This window comes from Microcaecilia unicolor, chromosome 5, assembly GCF_901765095.1.
Source record: "Microcaecilia unicolor chromosome 5, aMicUni1.1, whole genome shotgun sequence".
NCBI lineage: Eukaryota > Metazoa > Chordata > Amphibia > Gymnophiona > Siphonopidae > Microcaecilia > Microcaecilia unicolor.
The window spans coordinates 326,222,159-326,244,272 of NC_044035.1; the positions used below are offsets into that span (position 1 = coordinate 326,222,159).

The window sequence follows — 22,114 nt, forward strand, 5'->3', positions numbered from 1 at the left end:
CTGCTGCTGCTACTACTGCTGCAGGCTAGCTTCCCCCACCCCCATGACAGAAAACACATTCCCCCATCTTCCTGAGCCACCCATCACTCTTCCCTCTTCACCCCCCCCCACCCAAGTAGCCTCTCTCAAGGCCTACCTTTGTAAAGGCCTTGGTAGTCTAGTGGTGTCTTCAGGACAGGAACATCCCAAGTTATTTCTGCTCCTGTTCACTGCGGTGAAAAAATGGCTGGAGAGGCTGCCGCTAGAGGTTGTGGCCACCATTTTGGAATTGGGAATGACCTGACCATCAGCAACTTGCTCCTGCTCAGGCCACTCCCCATTCCAAATGATGGCCACAAGAATGTCGTGGGAGGTCACAACCACCATTATGAAATTGGGAATGGCCTGAGCAGGAGCGAGTCGGAGGGTGGATTGATGGGTGATCCAGAAGGAAAGGGACTTGTTTTCTGTCAGGGTAGGGGAGGGAAGGCTTGCCTGCAGTAGCAGGGGACAGGGCTACAGTTTTGAGATATCCCAACCTGGATTTCAGGTCAGTTTCACTGCCAAAACCAAAACCAAAATGCAGTCAGCCTCTAGTGCTGAACTCCCTCATTGTGCCCGAGGGGTAAGTTATATTGCATACGGCATCGGTAATTGTTTTGAAATCTTAGTGCCTACATAAATTAGCATAGCAGGTTTAGAGATACCAAAATTGACTCCAATTGGAAGAATAATGTTTTTGTTTTGTTTTGGGATATGCTAATTCATCGGTCACATCAGTGATCTCTGAGATCTGGCTGCCTATGTCCCCAAGCGCTGGTGGGGGAGGCCAATCATGCACTTCTGACAGTCACAGTACAATTCCAAATGCTGTAGAGAATAAGTTATAAATGGGGCTCATGTGCATCATTCATCTCATCTCCCCATCCCACCATTCCATGTGCCTTACAACATACCCAGAGTCTGCTCAGTATATGTCATGCCCATTTGTAATGCACAACCGCCTAGTGAAGTAGGTGCATGTGGGCTGGCTTCTGATCATGTGTATGCCACATAGTAGATATAATTTGGCATGTGGTAATGTTTGGTTAACTGGATAGCTCTTAAAGGCTCTTGAGCACCTCAACATCTTTGGTGATACCAATGAGGAAAGGCTAAAGCAACTAGGGCTCTTCAGCTTGGAGAAAAGACTGCCGAGGGGAGATATGATAGAGATCTATAAAATAACGAGTGGAGTGGAACAGGTAGACGTAAATCACTTGTTTACTCTTTCCAAAAATACTAGGGGGGCACACAATGAAGCTAAAAAGTAGTAAATTTAAAACAAATTGGAGAAAATATTTCTTCACTCAACGTGTAATTAAACTCTGGAATTCGTTGCCAGAGAATGAAGTAAAAACCTGTTAGCTTAGCAGGGTTTAAAACAGGTTTGGATGGCTTCCTAAAGGAAAAGTCCTTAGACCATTATTAAAATGGACTTGGAGAAAATCCACTGCTTATTTCTAGAATAAGCAGCATAAAATGTAGTGTACTGTTTTGGGATCTTGCCAGGTACTTGTGGCCTGGATTGGCCACTGTTGGAAACAGGATGCTGGGCTTGATGGGCCTTCAGTCTGTCCCAGTATGGCAATACTTATGTATTTATGATAGGAAGATGGCACAGGCTTTATTCCAGTGCAGCTGAAGACGTCTGTGCAACACCAGCCTAGCAGTTTTAGGATCTTCTGTACAGGGGTCAGACCAACTGCTGAGACATTCCACAAATCCATAGAGTGGTTAGGAACTAGGTGAGCCAGGGCTGTGTGCATTATGGGATGATGCTCCCTGCTGCAGTGGCATGCAGCCCATGAGCGACACACTTTTGGCAATACATGGGGTGTGGGGGTGATATTTACACCCATATGACAGACATCCCTCACATCAAGCTGTCATCTGTTGTTATGCCATTGTTACTGATTGGGTCTGGGGGGGTGTGGCACAGTAGCCTGTATATTGTGGGCTGGCTGGCTGGCTGGCTGACTGTCTAGAGCTGGGCCAGATAAGCTCTATCATCAGGTTTGCATTGCAGCCATGGGTATCACTATGGATATGGTAGCTGTACATGCACAGTGTGAATGTGTACTTCCCATCTTGCCACAGTGGTATGACGTGTTTTCAACATTTTGTAGCTGTGTGGCTTTCACAGAGGTGTGGGGGATTACTGGCAGCACAGGTCCTTATCTTGCCAGGGGCTGCTGGATCTCTTTCCAGGCCCTTCTTGCTGCTGCCCTCCCTAAAGAGGCACTCTTCATTGTGTAGCACCAGGAGTGCCAGATCACTTTCCTGCACTGAGAGACTGCATTCCCTCCTGGCCTCCATCTTAAATGTGACAGGGCCAGATATCACGCCTCCATTTCTATACATATTCCATAACAATGTGAATAACATAATCAGTTAACAAGCTAATCAGTTCTAATTAGCATTAATTAGAATTTACACGCACTCCTTGCTAAGCATATTCTGTAATGTAGTGCGTGTAAATTCTAAGTCGCATAGCTGAAAAATGGGCATGGTTATGGGAGTGGAATGGGCAGGACGTGGGCATTTCTAATACCTATGCGAGCTGTTGTAGCATACATCCACTCCATGCCTAATTTAGGCATCAGGTTTTAATTAGCATAATGACCACAACTGAATTTAGTCACAAAGAGCAGCATTCAGCACATTCTATAAAGTATGCCTAAATTAGAGTGTACTTTATAGAATACGCTTTGATTTCCACACGGAAATCAAGGTGCGATATCAAATCTAGCCCTGTATGGCTAGCGCTGCACATATATTGCCACTGTCTGAGCCCAGCTATACATCTTTCCCTGGAGGTGCTACACCGCCAGCTTCCATGGCCAGTAGGCCTCATCACCAACAAATCCTACATGAGTGTGGGCCAGGCCTGCATGCGTTTACCAATTTGGACCAGCTTTGGCTCTTCTTTATGACCATCAGGATTTGCACAATTGAATCTAACAAAATACTGCTATGGTACATCTATCTCCTCTACATTTATTCTATTTTTGTCTTTGCTAGGGAGTGCAGATATGTTGATTTTACTTGACATATACACACACAGTCCTGGTCTTATAAAATATGTCCTACAGCATTTGGCCTCCACAGCCCTACTGTTCTGGCAGCTCATGGCCAACAACACCCACTAGCATTCAGACTGACACACAGGTGCTGACAACAGCTTACTCACAGTTGCTACCTCACTTGCAGGCACAGAGACAGATTGCACATGTGTGGGGATTGACAGGCAGCAGGGCAGAGGAAGAGAGAGGGGCTTGGTTGGGGCAGGAATGGAGTTGGAGGGGGCTCACAGGTGGGTGTGGGAAAAGGTAGTAGGGGAGATGGTTGTAGAGGCAGGCAGGGCAGAGGGGTGAGAGATGGGCACTGGAGGGATTGTGGCACGGGTGCACATTTTTGCTTACATATTGGTATCCAAAATGGTACTTGTAGCAACAGGCTCATCGTCATGAAAATGTTTTGTTTTTGAAGGTATGAATAAAGAAGTAGCAGATTGGTGAGGCAAGACAGGGGTCCTGTATGGAACCAGTACAGACACAGCTGTATCAATAAGCACACACCTTTGTTATAAAACAGATACAGGATGCTTAATCGTAAAGCAATCCGATCACAATGGACACATCGTAAACAGAGGTGTGTGGTCATTGCTACAGCTGCGTATGTACTGGTTCCATACAGACCCGTGAAGAAGGCTACTGTGCCAAAACACAACCCATGTAGCGTTTATTGATAATTTGAAACAATAAATTACATGTCCTCAGAATTTATCATCTTTGGACTTGTGGTTTTGGTGGCTTCCACCCCTTGTTTGGTTTATAAGCCCTAGTTTACCAGCATTTCAAATCAAATCCTCCCTCCTCCTGCACCTGCCCCATCCATCACATGCATTAATCTCATCAGCACAGGCAGGATCAGTTCTGAGCACTCTCTATACCACTGGCCAGCTCTCTCCTTTGTAGCAGCACCTGGAGGTGGAAAGTGCACCCCATGGTAACTGCATGTGACAGCATGCAATAACAAACCTGCACAGTCCATGCTCATTCTCACCCAGTGACATGCTATACACAGCTCTCACACACTCATGTGCTAACTGCTAGTGCATGCCAATTCACATGCTGCTTCACACATTTTAAGTAAACTTGTCCCAAATTCTCAGAATATCAAAATTAAGTCCACAAAGCAATGACAGTTTCTAATTTTGATTTGCACTTAATTTCTGAACTGACTGGAGAATGCAGGATGTTAAGCCATTTCTACTACACTGGCCAAGAAAACTGGGACACTGCTGCGCAGACACTTATCAAAGCTGCCAGAAGGCATCAATTATATCCAAGAAAAGAATGAAAGCAGAATTAACTGAAGACGGGGATCGGGAAAGGCAATGTTTAAGGCCTGGAGAAATGACCATAACAAAAAGTGGCCAAAGATTTGAGATGAAAATGAAAAACAGTACAACCAAAGACAATGAAGATATTTTATTTCATCACCCCCCCCCCCCCCCCCAACACACACACACAGTTGTATTAAAGTATTACTGGTGGAGAAAGATCATAATGTAATTTTCTTATGAGAACATCCAGGAGTCACCTTGACATAGTGGACAGATAGGACAAGGAATGCTGACTTCTGCTGGGATTGTGTCTCATGACAACCTTGTCTCTTGCTATCTTGAGGGAAAGACAACATCCATAAATACAATCATTTTGATCTGCAGTAAGCTAGACTTCTGAAAGTGACTCCGCTGTTCTAATTATACAGACCTTTAAGACGTAGACAGTTCTAAAATTCCGAAGTCTAAGCAAGCTCTGAAATAAACTCAAATGAAGCCAAGTCAAAAACCCCTCAGAGGGAGATGATGCTGATGCAAGGGGAAAAGAACACTTTGGAATCATTTATCATTCATGAGTCTTGAAATAAAATGGAAAAAAAAGGGGGGACAAGTAGAATCAAGAAAAAGCATTGTATTAATGCTGATGAATGAAATTTGGAGGCTTACGTCGAATCAATAACTTATTCAGTTACAGTGACACAAATGGAAACCTTAAAATAGACTCAATGTCTGCAAAAGCTAACAATGCTGATGATTATACAATGCAAAAGTATATCTAATATAATAATTCGCACTTCCAACGTTCTGAAGCTGACTCCGTGGCAGCGAAGCCGTGTAATGTTCCTGGGTTCGTAATCGCACTCTCTCTCACTACCCCGCCCTTGGAGGGAAGGCTGCATACTCATTCACTCTCTCACACATACTCACTCACTCTCTCACACAGCGCCTGACACAACACCCCCCAGCAACGCTGACACCCCCCCCCCCTCCAAGCCCTCCACCATCCCCTCCCAGTTCGGCAGTCCCCTCCAAATTCAGCAGCCCAGCAATGCTGACCCCCCCCTCTAAGCCCTCCGCCACCCCCTCCCAGTTGCAACATTGATCCCCCTTCCAAGCCCCCCGCCACCCCCTCTCAGTTCGGCAGTCCCCTCCGAGTTCACCAGCCCAGCAACACTGACCTTTACTTACCCACTCGGGGTTATGGCGGCTGGCAGCAGCGGTAAAAGGCGTGCAGGCTCGGCCCTTCTCTCTCAGCTCTGGTCCCACACTCATTTCCTGTTTCCGCATGGGCGGGACCAGAGCTGAGAGAGAAGGGCCGAGCCTGCACGCCTTTTACCGCTGCTGCTGGCCGCCATAACCCCGACTGGGTAAGTCAAGATGACTTTTAAAATTCAGAGGGAGGGGGCCTGGAACTGGAAGGGAGGGATGATGACCCTGGAACTGGGAGGGAGGGGGGACCCTGAAACTCACAGAGAGGGAGGGAGGGGGACAACCCTGGAACTCGGAGGGAGGGGATGACCCTGGAACTGGGAGGGAGGGGAGCAGGGGCCCCTGGCACACAGTCTCATTCTCACACACACACACATTCTCTCTCTCACAGACACACTCGCACCCAGTCTCACTCTCTCTCTGTCACATGCACACACACTCGCACATTCACTCTCTCTCTCTCACAGTCACTCTCACACATGCTCTCTCAAACATACACACTCCGAGGAAAACCTTGCTAGCGCCCGTTTCATTTCCATGAGAAATGGGCTTTTTTTTTTTACAAGTCTTTAAATATTCAATGTGAATCTCCTGCACAATTCCAAAACACTGCAGCATAAATGCTGTACACCCAAGTGACCTGTAGGTTGATGTGGAGGGCATCCTGCTTCATTTTCCCTGAGAAAAGCTTACGGCCATATCTCCATGTCATCCTACTGTGGCAGGGACAGTAATGTTAGTTTGTACTTCCAAAATGGACCCTACAGTCTTCTAAAATGCAAAAAGATGCTTACAGGATCATTTTCCTGCAAAGCTCTAAACAGAGCTTTCTCCGGTGTTTCATGAGTTTTTATAGCTGAAGTCACACCACAGCAGCATGCTGGCTCAAGCTTATGCCAGACCACACACAACTCCACTGCCATGCAGCTCTGCAGCAAGAACTGTTCACCACCCACATTCAGCATAAGGAATAAATAAAGCTGCAGAAATGCCATTCGACTTGCCTGTGGCTCCGGTGCATTTCCAAGTAGCTGACCTCTGTAGGAATGCACAAACCAATACGCTCAGTTTGGCATAGTGGGGAAAAGTGAGATGCTGCCAGAGAAGGGGTCTGCTGTATGTGAAGCAAAATAAAAATCTGGTCTCTCATAACCTCCAGAAGCAATTTTGCTCTGTACTGTTCTTTAATCTCCGCCTTCAAAAATACCACCCATCAGCAAAGGTGTGGAACAATTAGCAAGAGCTTGAGGTTTTGACCGTTCAGGGCTTTGTCTGGGCATGCACTCCTGCAGTTGTCGTTCACACTCAACGTTACGACCGCACTTAAATTTGTGTATCATTAGTGTTGAGCATGAGGGAGCTGCTCAGATGTGCTGATTGGACGGTATTTCTCCGTTTTGAACAGCACTGGCGTTTTGAGCATCTGGGCACATGCTAATGGGCTGATGATCAGAAGCAAACGCAGGTGTGGGAGACCAATAGCGCCGTACTAGTAGTGCCTGCATTTGCTTCCGCCTGATGATCAGAGCCAACGAGCAACAACGCACTCTGAACACAATGAGCATTCAAATGCATGCTAAACAGCACGTTACCTATTCCTCCCAAATGCTCAGCAGGCAGCACGCCAAACACTGGCGCTACTCCTGCAACAAACCCTACGCCAGCTCAGAGCCTCTCCCACCCCCCAACAGGGCTGGAACCCATCCCCCCACCCCAAGCCAATAACACAGGGGCTGGACAACCCCCCCCCCCCCCAACACAGGGGCATGGAGGGGGCCGATCTGGTGGACCTCCAGACCCCCTAACCTTCCTCACACCCCAAAAAATAAGGTCCTAGTCACACAGCGGGCCACAAGCCCAAAGCCTCCCACCTTGGTGGTCTAGCAGCCCCCTCTCCTCTCATGCCTTTATGGTGGAGGGAGTAGCATATTCCCTCCTCTTCAGCGCTGCAATTGGCACCATCCAGCCCTGCCCAGTGCATCATGGGATGCACTGGGCACGCCTTCCTAACCATATAAGGGAGTTTTTGAGTGTGCTACTCCCTTCTCCACTGCAAAGGTATGGAGACACAATCCTCCTTCACTTTTACCCCATGATCAGAGATAACGTGCTTAAATTTTGTCACCGGGTCCCCCTTTCAATAGTAGGCCCAGGCTGCTCCTTCTTAGCTCATCTCCTCCAGAAAACACAGATTCACCACACTTCAGCTCACACGGGGTGGGGGGGGGGGAGAGAGAGAGAGAGAATCTACCACACTCCAGCTCACACGTGGAGAGAAAGAGAGAGACTCCTCCAGCCTTGTCCTGGAGCTCCCTCAAACACAACATTGTATCTTCATGCTTGCACTTTCCAGGGTATAAGAAGATTTATTGGTGTCCCAAAACACAAAAGTTCACACATGCACAGGTTCACAATAGCTTCAATATAAAGAAAAACCAAAAAAAGAAACGGTAAGTTGCACCAGTCCCTCCTGAGGAGGTTTATCTTCAGGTGTGTTCAGAACTCAAACATTCAGTCCTTCACAGTTTCAACATGACATCAGTCCCCACATTCCCTTATTTCTTCTCCCCCCCCCCCCCCGTACTGCTCTGAGCCATTCCCACATGCTCTTCCAAGGGCCTTTGAGTTGGGGAAAAAGGGCAGCTGCCACAGCTTGCAATTTACCTCCTCTTGGCGTTCGGGCTAGAGCTGAAGTGTCCATAAGTTCACCACAGCTCCCTCCTCCCCTACTGTCAGGCAGCCACTCCATAAAATCCTCCCCTCCAGGTTCTACCAGCTGACTCCCCTCCGCCTGATTAGTATCCATTAGCCAATCATCATCCACCTCCTCTACACCTGGAGCCTTCCAGTCCTCTTTTCCCTCCTTCACCAAAAGCCTCTCCCCCACCTCCGAGATCTCTGGGAGTTATAGTCCCCTTTCCTCCCCTTCCCAGCAAGCCTTTCTCCCTGCCAGGATCTCTGGGAGTTGGAGTCCCCCTTCCCTCTTTCAGCATCAGTCAATCCCTGCCTTTCAGGAACTTCTGGGACCTGTAGTGAAGATTCCCCAGAGGGTGTAGGGCCCTTCTACCGTTTCCCTCAACTCCCGCCTCAAGCTCCCCTGGAGGGTTCTCACAATTTGCATGCTATTAGCTCTGATCATAGAGGCGGTACAACCCTGCGCTGTTCCAGCTCTATTTTTTAGAGCGCTATTTGGAACAGCATGGGGCTTCTGCTCATCTACCTGTAAGTCTCCTGCATCATACAGCACACCTTTTGTCAGAGCTGAAAAACATCTTCTTTGTCACATCCTTTTACCTCTGCTAGCCCAAAGGTAAATATACTAATTTTGAATCTCTGATGTTCCTTAGGTATGTCATCAAAATTCAATCAGGCCTAACAATGAAGATACCTCTATAAGGGAGTCACTTGGACGTGAAAATAGGGTCTCCTAACAATTTGTATAAATGTTCACAAATGACTGCCTGTGACTGTAGCCTGAAGCAAATTTCTTTCAGCATATCTTTATCATATAGGTATACAATAGAATTTTCACGTGCACAGAAATCTTTAAAAAAAAAAAAGCCACCATTGGGGCATTTCTTCTGCTAGGGTCCCTGGAAATAGACTCACTTCATATGACTACCTTTGCTGGAATCTGAACTAGCAGATCTAATGCTGTGAGCATTCCCCTAAGCCATCCAATCCCCTAAATGAAATGATTATGTACTTTAGCATACATACGCACAATTTTAAACAGGTGGGACTTTTTCTACAGGAAAGTTCAGATGTGAATAAAATATACATAGTAACATAGTAGATGACGGCAGAAAAAGACCTGCACAGTCCATCTAGTCTGCCCAACAAGATAAACTCATATGTGCTACTTTTTGTGTATACCCTACCTTGATTTGTACCTGTCCTCTTCAGGGCACAGACCTTATAAGTCTGCCCAGCACTATCCCCGCCTCCCAACCACCGGCTCTGGCACAGACCGTATAAGTCTGCCCAGCACTATCCCCGCCTCCCAACCACCAGCCCCACCTCCCAACCACCGGCTCTGGTACAGACCGTATAAGTCTGCCCAGCACTATCCCCGCCTCCCAACCACCAGTCCCACCTCCCAACCACCGGCTCTGGTACAGACCATATAAGTCTGCCCAGCACTATCCCCGCCTCCCAACCACCAGCCCCGCCTCCCACCACCAGCTCTGGTACAACTTTAACCAATTTAACCACACTCTTTAATTTAACAGACCCAGAAGGTATCATCCACAGGGGGACAAGCCCCTATTGTGAATATGAAATGTTTTTCCCAGCTACTTGAACATCTGCCCAAGCCTCCAAGTATAGACTGTACAATACTATGTAAAAAGCAGAATATGGTTGCAATTCTCTCAAAATCAATGAAATGAACTGCAGCTACACTAGCACTTTCTGCTTCAAGTTCTGCTGCTTTTTCTGGTATTTTAACTTCAGTTCCTAAAAACTAATGAAGATATGAATATAAAAGAAATAATAATTTGAACTCACAGATAGATGTCAAAACTGCCATCTTTTTCACAGATGTTTAAGACATGATTCAACATATAGCCCTATAGGTCTTGGGAGAATGGCCTATGATTGTATAAGCCAGTAAAAGCATTGATTTAAAGTGCTATTTTAGGTGCTTATTTAAGAAGCAGTATTTACACTTTAGGCATGCATAAACCAGCATTTATAGGTTTATATTGTATAAACATTGGAATCCCAAGTTTACAAAGCCAGGATACGATCACATCTAAAACTCAAAAACTTGCATATGGCAAGGGAATGTGGTCTGTGTGTGTTTTGCACAGGCCTAAAAAATAAAATGTGTATTCCCCATTTCAGAAGGGAAATGCACATCTATGTCCACAAAGATCAATGTGGGGATTTATACCTGCTACCCGGGATATGTAGGTTTCAGAAAAGTGCTTGGTGACTAGCACTTCAACAGGAGGGGACTAGATGAGGTCAGCCCCTTACCCCCATTCCCCCCCCCCCCCCCCCCCCCCCATGTGAAATTGGCAATGGATATCAAACTCTATGACAGTTAGAAAAGTAAATGTTTCTGTTTCTAAAATAGCTAATCACATAAATGTGTTATGTTGGCATTTAACAACATGGCCATTATGTGCCCATTTTGATCCACTGATATTCTGTACATTTATGGTTCTAAAACAGATGCTTCTACCACCCATAACAGGTGCATAAACATCCATTTCTTATATACTTCTAAACATCTCTATGCTGGCAAATCCTGTTCTAAAATACTAGTGGAACGTGAAATGTCCTGACCTGGATGTTTCAATTTGTAAAATCTGCTTCCACAACTCATAAGGACGTGTTAGCTCAATTCTACGTGTAAGCTTTCCAAAGAATAAGATCAAATACAGGTCACACATTGAGCCTAACACCTTCACTCACTGAAAAATAAGGAACAAAGCCTGTTTACATACTTACTCAGGAGATGCAAAATGAATTTGAGTTATTCTAATCATGGTCCTGAAAACAACAACAATTAAATGAGAATACTTCTCAACAGTTAATGCTAATGATAGAACTTGGCTTTTAGCCTGCAGCTCTCGAAGTGGTAGACAGAAGTGGTACAGCAGAAGCTCTGAGGAAATTGATTATAAAAACTCCACATTTCCTGCAGCAGCTGCTGAACTGATTCTGTGCCACACTGCATATATGATTGCATGCAACACCCCCTATTTGTTTTTACATGGGTATGTGGCTAAAAAACAAATCAAGCACATGCTAATTATTATTTTATTTTATTTGTAGCATTTGAATCCCACATTTTCCCACCTATTTGCAGCCTCAATGTGGCTTACATTATGCCGTGATGGCACTCACCATTTCCGGTACTGAATTTCAGATGGTATTACATTTAGGTGCATGCATATATGGTAAAAAAAAAAAAAAAAAGTACATTTTGGTATTACATGAGGAAGATAAGCTTCTAAGTTCATATCCTGTACTCAAAGCGTGTTAACCTCACAGTCCCACAATTGTGACAAAATTAACAAGGGGGAGTGGGAGGTAGGAAAGGGGCACTGAAAAAGGCTGGTGTGCTATCACTTGAAAAGAGGTTAAAAATCCCAGCATTACAACTACAATTTTTAGCTTTCAAACACTTAACTGTCCCTCTGCATTCTGTGCTTCAAGTCCTACACAACCTGCTGTTATATCTTCATGAGTAGATTGTTACTCTTCTCCATCTAAACATTTCTCCTACCAAGGTCCTATCGTATCAGTTATGGTAGGCCCAGCAGCTCCCAGTTATTTTTCTTTTCTTTAATCTATTATTTTTTTTTAAATCACACGAGCAAATCATATGGCCAAACCCATAAAGCAATGGCTACAACAAAGGCCCAAGCCCCCAGTTCTCAAGTATTACAATACATTGGAATCTCTGTCTAAAAGGCAGAAAGCATTTTCTGAGCAAATAAAGTACAATTGTTACACACCATTTAATCTGTCAATAAAACATTTTATAAGTCACTAACAAAATGGATTTATCTCTGCACATACTCTGACCCCTGCCTCGCAGAAAAAAATTGGAGAACATAAAAACCTCCACAAAATAAGAAAGGAATTGTAAACAAGAGGCAGCCCTCCAAAAGGTGAATGTGGGTGGGCATACCCTTAGCTCAGCAGACCTCTGATCTGCCATCCTCTGCTTTAGACATCATTCTACAGCCTTTCCTCTTTCCTTCTTGTGGCTGGATTTTAGATTGCTGCAAGGAAACAGTGACATCTTGTGGCTGGATTTTAGATTGCTGCAAGGAAAAGCAAAAAAGGGTGGAAGGACACTCCCAAGTTTACTGGGCTTGTAACCTTCCGTTTTGACCGTTTCAGATGGTTTTACAAGTATGCTATTGTGCACCTAATGCTCAAAGAGTTTTGGTACTGCTTTTATTCAAATGAGCTCATTAGTATTAAAATGAGCATTCCGTGAGATGCACAGACCTTTCCATGCAATGCACAGAAGAGAGCGCCTACCAGCGTTCAAAATTTTCCAGCAGGTCTGAGGTGGCGTTGCATGTGAAAGGGCAGCTTCTCGGTGGTCTGCATGATTTAATTATATCACATTTTTCATGTGTGTGTATCATATGCATGTGTTCCACATGGAACGATAATGTAACCTCAAAAAAAAAAAAAGAAAAGTGTTCTAGTTGCCAAACACAAAATACAATTTAAAAAAAAAAAAAAACCAAGAAAACAATAAAAAGACAACCAAAGAAAAAAAAATAACCAACAAGAATCGTCCATGAATGTACGCATGACGCCCACTTTTACAGCAGGGTCCAAAGAGCAGTTACCATTCAAGTCAGGTTCCGTTTTTGTTTTGTGTATTTTTTAAAATTTTTTCCATCTTTTTTCCTGTATAATGGAGAACATCTAATGTACTCATTTGCCCCTCACCCCCTGCCTCCCATTCTTCTGGCCTGGGCATGCGCAGAACATCAACATTTACTGAGACTGTTCTGCGCATGTGCTAGGTGCTCTCCCTACTGAACTTCATGCAGACTTTCCGCACATCTCATTCGCATGCAAATTCCTTTCAGCATCAATCACTATTCCTCGGTCAGCAAGTTCAGTTGCGGCTATAAATGCACGCTGCTATTGATGACTTCCGAGCATCAGCCCCTAGGAGTAAGCATAAACAGCAGTCTCATGCAGACTGTAGAAACAGCTTCTTCAAACACTTCAAACTGCATAGGCTGTTGGAGCCCGGGGACACTCCCAGCCTTAGTGGCTGCTGCACTCAAGTAAAAACTTTGTCTGCAAACCAGATTCAGCCATGGGTAGGAAAACGCTCTCAACCCAGAAAAAATTAGCTCCATGGACCCCTGCTGTAGAACGTGGCCCATCATCTTCTCTATCATCCATAACTATTCCATATACACCCAACCTGTGCTCTCAAATCCATTGTCTCGTTGTTTGGTGCTTCCAACCCTTAAGAAAGTTCATTATGAATCCACTCGACAACCAGCCTTTTTCTACCTAGCTCCCAGACCGTGGAATGACTTTTTCCCCAACTTATACGCTCTGAAGAGACCTTTGCAAAATTTAAAACCTTGCTGAAGACACATTTATGTGCCTTGGCTTACGAGGGGACATTGTTGCTCTGAGCACCGTAGTGTGTTTCCCAATTACCCGTAATATAACGTTGTGTGTTTTGTTTACCTTAGTATATCTGGTCCTTTCCTATTTTAAACTGGAGTTCTTCTCTTTATTTTGTTGTTTTATGTACACTGCTGTAATCTGTACATCAGCCCAGTTGGTATATCAAAAATTTGAACAAACGAACAAGAACAGCCAACGTAAGAATGGTGGAAAGCAGGGTTACCTGTTCAAACTGTATCATCTGAACACCAGACCAAGTTTGTGGTTCTAGCATCACTACCAAAGACACCTTTCTAGCTAAATTTTAGAAATGTGCCCTTTCCCTATGTCCAATTAACCCCACACCCCTGTACAAACCTTCTTTAGCTATTACTCTTTGTACTTTCTAGTGTAAGCCCTTAAAAACTTCAACATCAGCTTGCTCATCCCTTCTCAGGGATGATGTAAGAATTTGTATCACTTGACAGAGAAATAAGGAGGATGATTGTTTTAATGTAGCAGCCTGTCGCTTTAGTCTGAATGTGCATAATATTTCCCACCTTGAACATGAACTTGTTAGGAAGGTTATAAATTAAATAGAATAAAATAAAACCAATGCAACCATGGAGTGAATCAACAAAAGATTTCCTTTCAATACTGGTGCCAGTAGGGTTCCCACACCTGTTGGTCAGCATTTTACAGGACCAGGACACTGTACCAGTGACTTCACAGTGAGAATCCTGAAAGGTAACTTTAAAACCATACAAGAATGTAAGACCTTTGAAGTCAGAATGACTGAATATTTTAACACCCAACAGAAAGGGCTTAACAAGGATCTGGGGTTCCTAGCCCATTATAAACCATAAAGCTGTATGTCTCTGTTGATCACCCTCCCCTCACCTATCCACACCCATCCTGTTAGAATATCAATGATATGCTTTGATGTCCCCATGCATACTTCCTACCCACCCCCATCCTCCCACCCTGTCAGACTGTCATAGTAATGCTTGAATGTTTTCACTTATATACACTGTCAGCTAGCACATTTGCTTATTTCCGATCTGACGAAGGGCAACCTTCGAAAGCTAATCAAGAAATGTATTAAGTTATGTCCAATAAAAAAAGATATCATCTTATTTTCTTTTCCATGTTTTATTTTGTTTGATTTCTATTGATAACCTTAAGAGTGGACTAACACGGCTACCACACTCCTCTACTTTCAATATGAATAAGCGTATGCATTTAAAAAAATATATATATTTGAATTATAAATGCTTATGAGACATTAAGGATCAGTAGTTACAGTTGAGTCAACAGCTGGTGCTCACAACTTTAAAATCTAGGCCAGTTCAGGCCCTTTGCGTGACCACCATCATGTGTCCCACTGGAGTGTTTTCTACAGGAACATTAAAACTGAAGAAAATAGCAAACCAAAACTGATAAAGACTGAGTCAGATTTATAGGGCAAATCTTGTTATTTAGACCTGGGTTGATCTGAAATTCGGTCTGGATTGGAATCAGAGATTAAGCAGAATAAACTATATGATAAGAAGCTCTGACGTCCATTCATGGCACGTCATTCCCAACCTATAAAAGGGCCACTCTGGAATGCCTGAAATAAGTAGCAAACTCTTGTCCCTTTGGATATCCAATGTGGAAAAAAAACTAGCTTAAATTTGATATCACTATATGTATTTTGATATCACTACTGGACTTATGCAGCACTGTATCCTGGACATATTCACTAGTGCAATAGGTCCCTTCACCAAAGAGCTTATAATTTAAGTCGCTACCTGAGGCAATGAGAGATAAAAGGGAGTGGCAGTGACAGAAGCAGGATTCGAACAATGGCTTCCCTGGTTCTCAGCCCATTGCTCTAACCGTTAGGCATTATAAGTAGCTACAGACTGACAAGAAAAATATTCATTCAGAAGATTTTTATTTTCATACCAACTGAAAGTCATTTTAACATGATCATAATTCTTCTCCATTAAATGGTTAGACAAAGAGCCTGTTCTGCTAACATCAGGCCTTAATCTCAATAGAAATTATAATGCAAACAGATAATTCCATTCATATTATCTGTTAGTAGCATCTGACTTTTACATTCTTTAGACACGTTTTTCTTCAGAAATTTTATTCAAGTATCCTGTCCCATTCTGTCTCCCAGGAAAAATATCCTCCATTGAACCAGACCTGAAGCAGTTGCCTGCCCTACTCCTACAGCTCTCTGCATACAACCAAACATTACAAACATTAAAATAATCCCACTCCAAAAAAGAAACATCTTTAAAAAAGAAAAAAAAAAAAAAAAACAGCAGAAATCTCTTTTCACTGCAAGTCATATAATCAAATGTACATCCACTTCTGTGGCGATACTACGGGGCAGTCATCAGAAGTTCAATGGCATCGGGATCACTTTGACAAAAATGTGGCTAACTTCGTGTGTGAAAGGAATAAAAATATAATGAAAAAGAAAATCTTTAGCCACTTTGTTCCAATTTTATCTGCTCCTCAAAAGGCAGTCTTACAAACCTGGCAGAGACACAAAGCATTCCTTGTTCCCAAAGACTGTAAAGGACTGAAAAGCAGACCAGCCCTCCCAGTGCTCAAGTCCTAAAACACGTAATAAGTACAGCTTCCCCACCTCAAGGATCTAATACAGAGTTACTCATTCCATCTCCTTCTCACGCAAACCCTTATCTGGCACTGGTCATCTCCTTGTCCCAACCACAAAATTTCTCTTTCAGCTGCTACCTACTCCATGGGCTCTCTCTCGTCAGTCCCAAGCAAGCCACTCAGTCCCATGCTGCTTGCCTCCTCATACTTATTCCATCTTATGCAAATCAAGGACCAGGGCCTGTTATTTTATTGACGTTTTGATCTAGCAATTTTTTCTCACAAAAAAAAAAAAAAAAAAGACATTTGCCTTTGTGACCTTTTTCCATGTATATGTCTGCTCTTCTCTTTACCTTCCTTGTGTCTGTAAGTCCTCCTTCACCCATGTTCCCTCTAATTTTTTTGCCAGAATATGCGCTACTATTGTGCAAACGATTTTACAATGAGATAGGGCCCCCTTCTCCATATGGCCGTATATCAAATGGCATAAATATGCTGTTCCTCCCACCATCATTACCCTCACCCACAACATGCACCATCACCTAGGACCCCAATGCAGATGACGTACTGCAGGACAAGGATCGACCTTGCTCCAGGCATACTCCTGGCAGGTGCAGCAGGGAGCACTCTATGAGTGTGGGGGGGAGGAAGGAGTGGGCAGCACTAGACGTTGTGGCAGGGGCCTTCCACCGACACCACACTTCTGATTATTATTTGACTTTGCCAGGACGGCCAGCCTGTTCAAAGTCCTTCATGATCAATGTCATGTAGTCAGAAACTGCTGACCCTCAAGCTGGTTGTATTGGCACAAATGGATGTGTTCTCAAAAGCTGAACACCTTAAAGCTGTCTCGCTACTCTTCTTTTCCCTTCCTTCCTGTCTCCTGTGTATCTCTGCCCATTTTCTCATCCCTCCCTGTGTCTGTTCTCTTCTCACACCCACCCACCCATCTCTCTCTCTCTGTGTTCTTTTTAAAGCAGTCCACCAGACAAGGCCAATGTTCTGACTCTGGAAACTCATGGATCAAAAAGTCAAGCAGGAAGGAAAGTTTTAGCAAGTACATTGACCTCACCCTCCTTAACAAGTGGAAAAACTTTTTTTTTCTTCTTTCTGTTATCAAAAACTGCTTCCTCCTCAATTGAGCTTTGCTGAGTGCACTTGCAATGTCTGCTCTTGCTTAAGACCTGGACAGTGTTTACTAGTCGAGGCCTGTACTTAAACATTAAAAGGAATGTTTCACTTTTTTTTTTTTTTTTAAATTTCCAACCAAAGATTGATCACAATCTCTCTCCTGCACCCTTCATGGACGGGTTCTTCCTAACAGTTCAAGAGACACACTGAAACAATTCCACTCCACCCCAGAAACAAAGGCATTTCTCCTAAAGTTCCAACCTTAAATTTCTCATTTCTAACACTAATTTAAATTCTCCTTGGCTACCATTTCTTTCTATTTTTTAATAATCTGTTGGTGTTAAAATGATATATTCCAATACAAAAGAATGTTAACCTTTATATCCTGGAATTTATATATAACAAAAAAAGCTGATTAAACTACTCTACTACAGTAAAATCTGTAAAGACAGAATGTAAACTAATTTAAAGTGCACACTGTGTATTTTTCCCCTTCAACACAACATCCTGTGAGCCACTGTAATTCACTTAAAAAAGGCATTTTTTAAAAGATCTCTACTTCCTCTTGTAGGTTATCTGTAAACTGACGTAGCATTAAGGCTGTTAAATTTACAGTGTCAACCAAGGCATGACCAGGCCTATTTATAACCAAGTGCTTTAAATATAATCTCTCCCTGCCAAAAAGGTACATTTCACTTTTAAATGTAAACAAAGCTCAGCAGACAGCCACCTGCACATTAACTTGTATTCCCAGTCCTTCTGTGCTCTCAGGCCACACCTGCTCCTCCTATTCTTGTCTGGGTTCCCTTTAATGGCTAGATTGAAGGCATGCAATTTACCAGAAGTATTTAGCATATGGTTAACAGGGTAGCATTAACCCTTTAATCTAGCCTTTGGTGTCTGCTGTAGCTCACTGCTTAATTAACTATTTCATTCCATTGAACTTCAGGATATTTCAATGGCCCTTTGCTCTGCATTTCTGCTCCATACTGATCATTAACCAAGGTTTTCTTTTCACTGTGAATGCAGAACAAGCTGCATGCACACCTGAGCCTTGGGCAGTAACCACTTCATGCTTTCCTAATTTTACGGTACTTTTTCTAGCTGAGGCCTAGACGCACTAAACAATCTTTAGAACCCTTCCCTTACGGATTCCCTTAGCAAATCGGTAAGGAACGGGCATGAATCAAGGAATAGGAATGCAAATGAGCTGCTCGTAGCTCACTTGCATTTTCTATTCCATCATTAAACACTCGGCCAATCGGCCGGTCGAGAATGCACAGAGCAGCCAAGCGTTATGCTGACTGCTCTGCGCATGCCAAATACGCCTCCCTGTGCCGCCCGAAGACGCCGCTCACCCCCTCCGATGCAGCAGTGCAATTGAGGATGCCCACCATTTTGGCCGTCACCCCCACCCCTGAAGACACCGCACCGCTCACCCCCCTCCGATGCGCTCAGTTCAGTTGAGGACGCCTATCAAAAAAACCCGTCCATTTTGGCCATCATTCCCCCCCCCCCCCGCCCTCGCAATAATAAAAACGTCATTTTTAGCTGTGCTTCACTCAGCTGAGACCTGGAAGTATCTGAGCCAATCACAGCGCATCAACTGCACTGAGCCACATCGGAGGGGGTGAGCGGCGCGGCGTCTTTGGGGGGGGGGGGGGGAATGACGGCCAAAATGGATGTTTTTTATGGCCGTCCTCAACTGCACTGAGCCGCATCGGAAGGGGTAAGTGGCGCAGTGTCTTCGGGGGGGGGGGGGGGGGGGGGGGAATGACGGCCAAAATGGACCTTTTTTTTTTTTTGATGGGTGTCCTCAACTGCACTGCCGCATTGGAGGGGGTGAGCGGCGCAGTGTCTTCGGGGGGGGGGGGGGGGGGGGGGGGGGGAGTCGGCCAAAATGGACGTCTTTTTTGATGCAGGGCATCCCCGACGAGCACTTTGACTTTTTTTTGCCCCGATTTTTTGTTTTTGTTACTTTTGTAGCAGTTTTTCAATCCCACGCAGCCCCAACGAGAGGTACAGACCTCTCGTTAGATTTTCCAGCATTAAGGCAATCGGAAAAAATTAGTGCATCTATTCACAATAAGGTTTCTGCACAATTTGCTCATCTGCATTCCGTTTTGGTTAGCTGCTACCGTCGTTGGAAAAAAGTCTTTACTGCATGCCAGGGTTTACTATTTGCTCGTTAATGTCTCGTTTAGTGCATCTGGCCCTGAGTGTCACATGCTACATTGATCTGTCCATCATCTATGATCTACAGCTTAAGCAGAGCTCCATACAGCAGCACTGCAATCAAATACTGGGGAACAAGTATCAAATATTCCCTCCCATGCCAAAAACAATAAATAAATAAGAACCACCCTGCTCGCCTCTAATCAATAAAAACAGATTAGTATTCTGAGTAGGTAAAATGCTAGTGCAACATTAACTCGGTTTTTCCTGGGAGCATTTGATACATTGCCCCATCTTCTGGTATCAGCAAGTTATAAAAGATGGAAGAAGTGTCTTCACAGTACCACTCTTCCAATACTGCTACCACAATGCAATTTGAATACTGATCACTCCAATAAATTAAATTGGCCAATTTCTGCTCAATATTTGAGCAGCTGAATGGCATTTGCAGTATATTATTCTACTCACAGGAAACTAAGGGCAAGCTCCCCAGTGCTGTTGACTATTGTTTAAAAGGGAAGATTTTAATTCCATATTCATACAGTTGCTGAACACTCTGGTACTTGACCTGGAAGTTGACTTTTGCCAGATATCCAACAACTCACCAGCCATTACTTTTCTTTACCATACATTTCAATGTTACTAGAATTAAAGTAAACCACGGTGATCGTGATGTCATCTCTGTACATTCTCGCCAAGTCATCGGGCAAACTCAACATCGCAGAAAGTTTCTCTTGTTCTATTACACCATATTCATTATTGCCCACAGCATGCCTTATCAGATGGGTGGCTCCATTCTGGTCGTAGGACTGCACCCCTCTTGCCCTTCTCTTGAGCAGCAGATTCTGCATGTAGCCTAGGCTTCGCCTCTCATTAGTCAGTTCTGGTTCCGGCACCTCTAAATTAACCCCTGAAAGGTGTTCTGCCAAAAGTCTAATGACTTCTTCATTATCCAACATATCCCATAACCCATCAGAGGCAATAACAAGAAATTTATCTTGAGGCCGTAACCTATGATACCTTATCTCAGGCTCAGCAGTTAAATATGGAGGTGTATGGTAATTCTGAGGGGCATACTGATAAATATTCAAAGCCTCAACATCACAAGCATTTTCCAAGACACTTTGTTGCAGCTCCTTACTCCATTTGAAGCGGACGTCTCCAAATGCTCTAACAGGCATCAAAATTCCCAGAAGTCTATTATCCATTACTACAGTTTGCTCTTCCGATTTGGGGTGCTCTTGCCGTAACCTTAAAAGTTCCATTTCATTAAGGGAATTGTGGTCTTGAGTGAGAGGGAGGGAAGACCATGTTCCATCTTTATCCTGAACCCCTAAGATTGCTCTGCAGTCCCCAGCATTGGCTACATGTAAGTGAACGTTGTCAATGTGGGCGACACAAGCAGTTGCCCCTGAGAACGCAACCTGAAGGGCAAGATTTCTAACCAAGTCGTTTTTCATGGGGACTTGCCCTTCAAGCGAGATATCGGAATCTAGTCTCTTGAATGAATAAGTCAGAGCATCCTCCACGCTCAGTCCCACTTCGTTGTCAAGCTCTATAAGTTCCTGCCAATAAACTCTGAGGTGGTCTACATAGAGTGAAGCTACTTCTCTATAGGTGTAATCATTTTGGTGTTTGTGCCACTGCAGAACTGGTGGAACAGGTTTCATATGTTCCATAGCAAACTCAAGCTCTTCTAACATTTGCTGAGACATTAGAGAAACGGCAATGTAATAGAAGAGCCTTTCGCTTAGTGACTGTGCACAGGTATGTCCTGCATGGCCATCAAAGATACCAAAGAGCAATCCTTTGGTCTGTAAACACGTAGCTGCACTTCGACGGTCTTCATTTGGTGCATTTGCTGCTAGCTGATTACTTTCAAATTTCAAAACTGAACTGGCATTCCTTCCATCAAATTCTTGAATTTTGTAGCATTGCTCATTAGCCCTCAAGATATCGTTTATATGTGATGGGGCCAACTGAAAATGGAAATCTTCCTCTGTAGAGATGTGTCTAAAAAATGTTTTTCTAGGGAGAATATTTTCTGTGCCCGCATACTCCAGCAGACCTTGTGTAAATGGTGTCCTGGAAAACCTCCTTTTCCATTTTGCCTTGTTTTGAACTGTAATATATCTGGAGTACCAACATCTCCTCACTTGCAGTATAAAAAAACCACGTCTTGCAGAGCTTAAAATCTGACAAGAAACAGTACTTGACATTGTAAGAATTCAAAACACTGATTCGTTATTGGCTGCTCCTTCACTTGCACAGAAGACGTAAACCTACAAGAAAGAAAATGGGTTCCATTAGTTCACAGAAATAAAGCCATGAATTTTCAAGCTTAAAACCTCATGTATTAAAAAAAAAAAAACGTTCTGCCGTCTAGTATAATTTACTACTGGGGCAACATACATCAAGACTATCTGATTGCTGCTGTACATAAAACAAACATTCGCCCCCAAACCTCCCCCCCTACACACACACAGTTTCTCTCCT

At 43.9% G+C, this 22,114-nt stretch overlaps 1 protein-coding gene across 5 annotated transcripts in view; it reads right to left on the minus strand.

Annotated features, from left to right (window-relative positions):
* Positions 1 to 22,114, minus strand: part of PDP2 (pyruvate dehyrogenase phosphatase catalytic subunit 2) — a 30,751-nt gene that overhangs the window by 393 nt on the left and 8,244 nt on the right. For 4 of the 5 annotated variants that reach the window (XM_030204468.1, XM_030204466.1, XM_030204470.1 and 1 more), the window contains exon 2: positions 19,335 to 21,900. In XM_030204468.1, the coding sequence (XP_030060328.1) occupies positions 20,230 to 21,837 (1,608 nt within the window). In that variant the 5' untranslated portion in view covers positions 21,838 to 21,900 and the 3' untranslated portion in view covers positions 19,335 to 20,229. Of the gene's footprint in view, positions 1 to 19,334; positions 21,901 to 22,114 lie in introns of those variants that run through there. The other variant, XM_030204467.1, reaches the window with a different exon arrangement.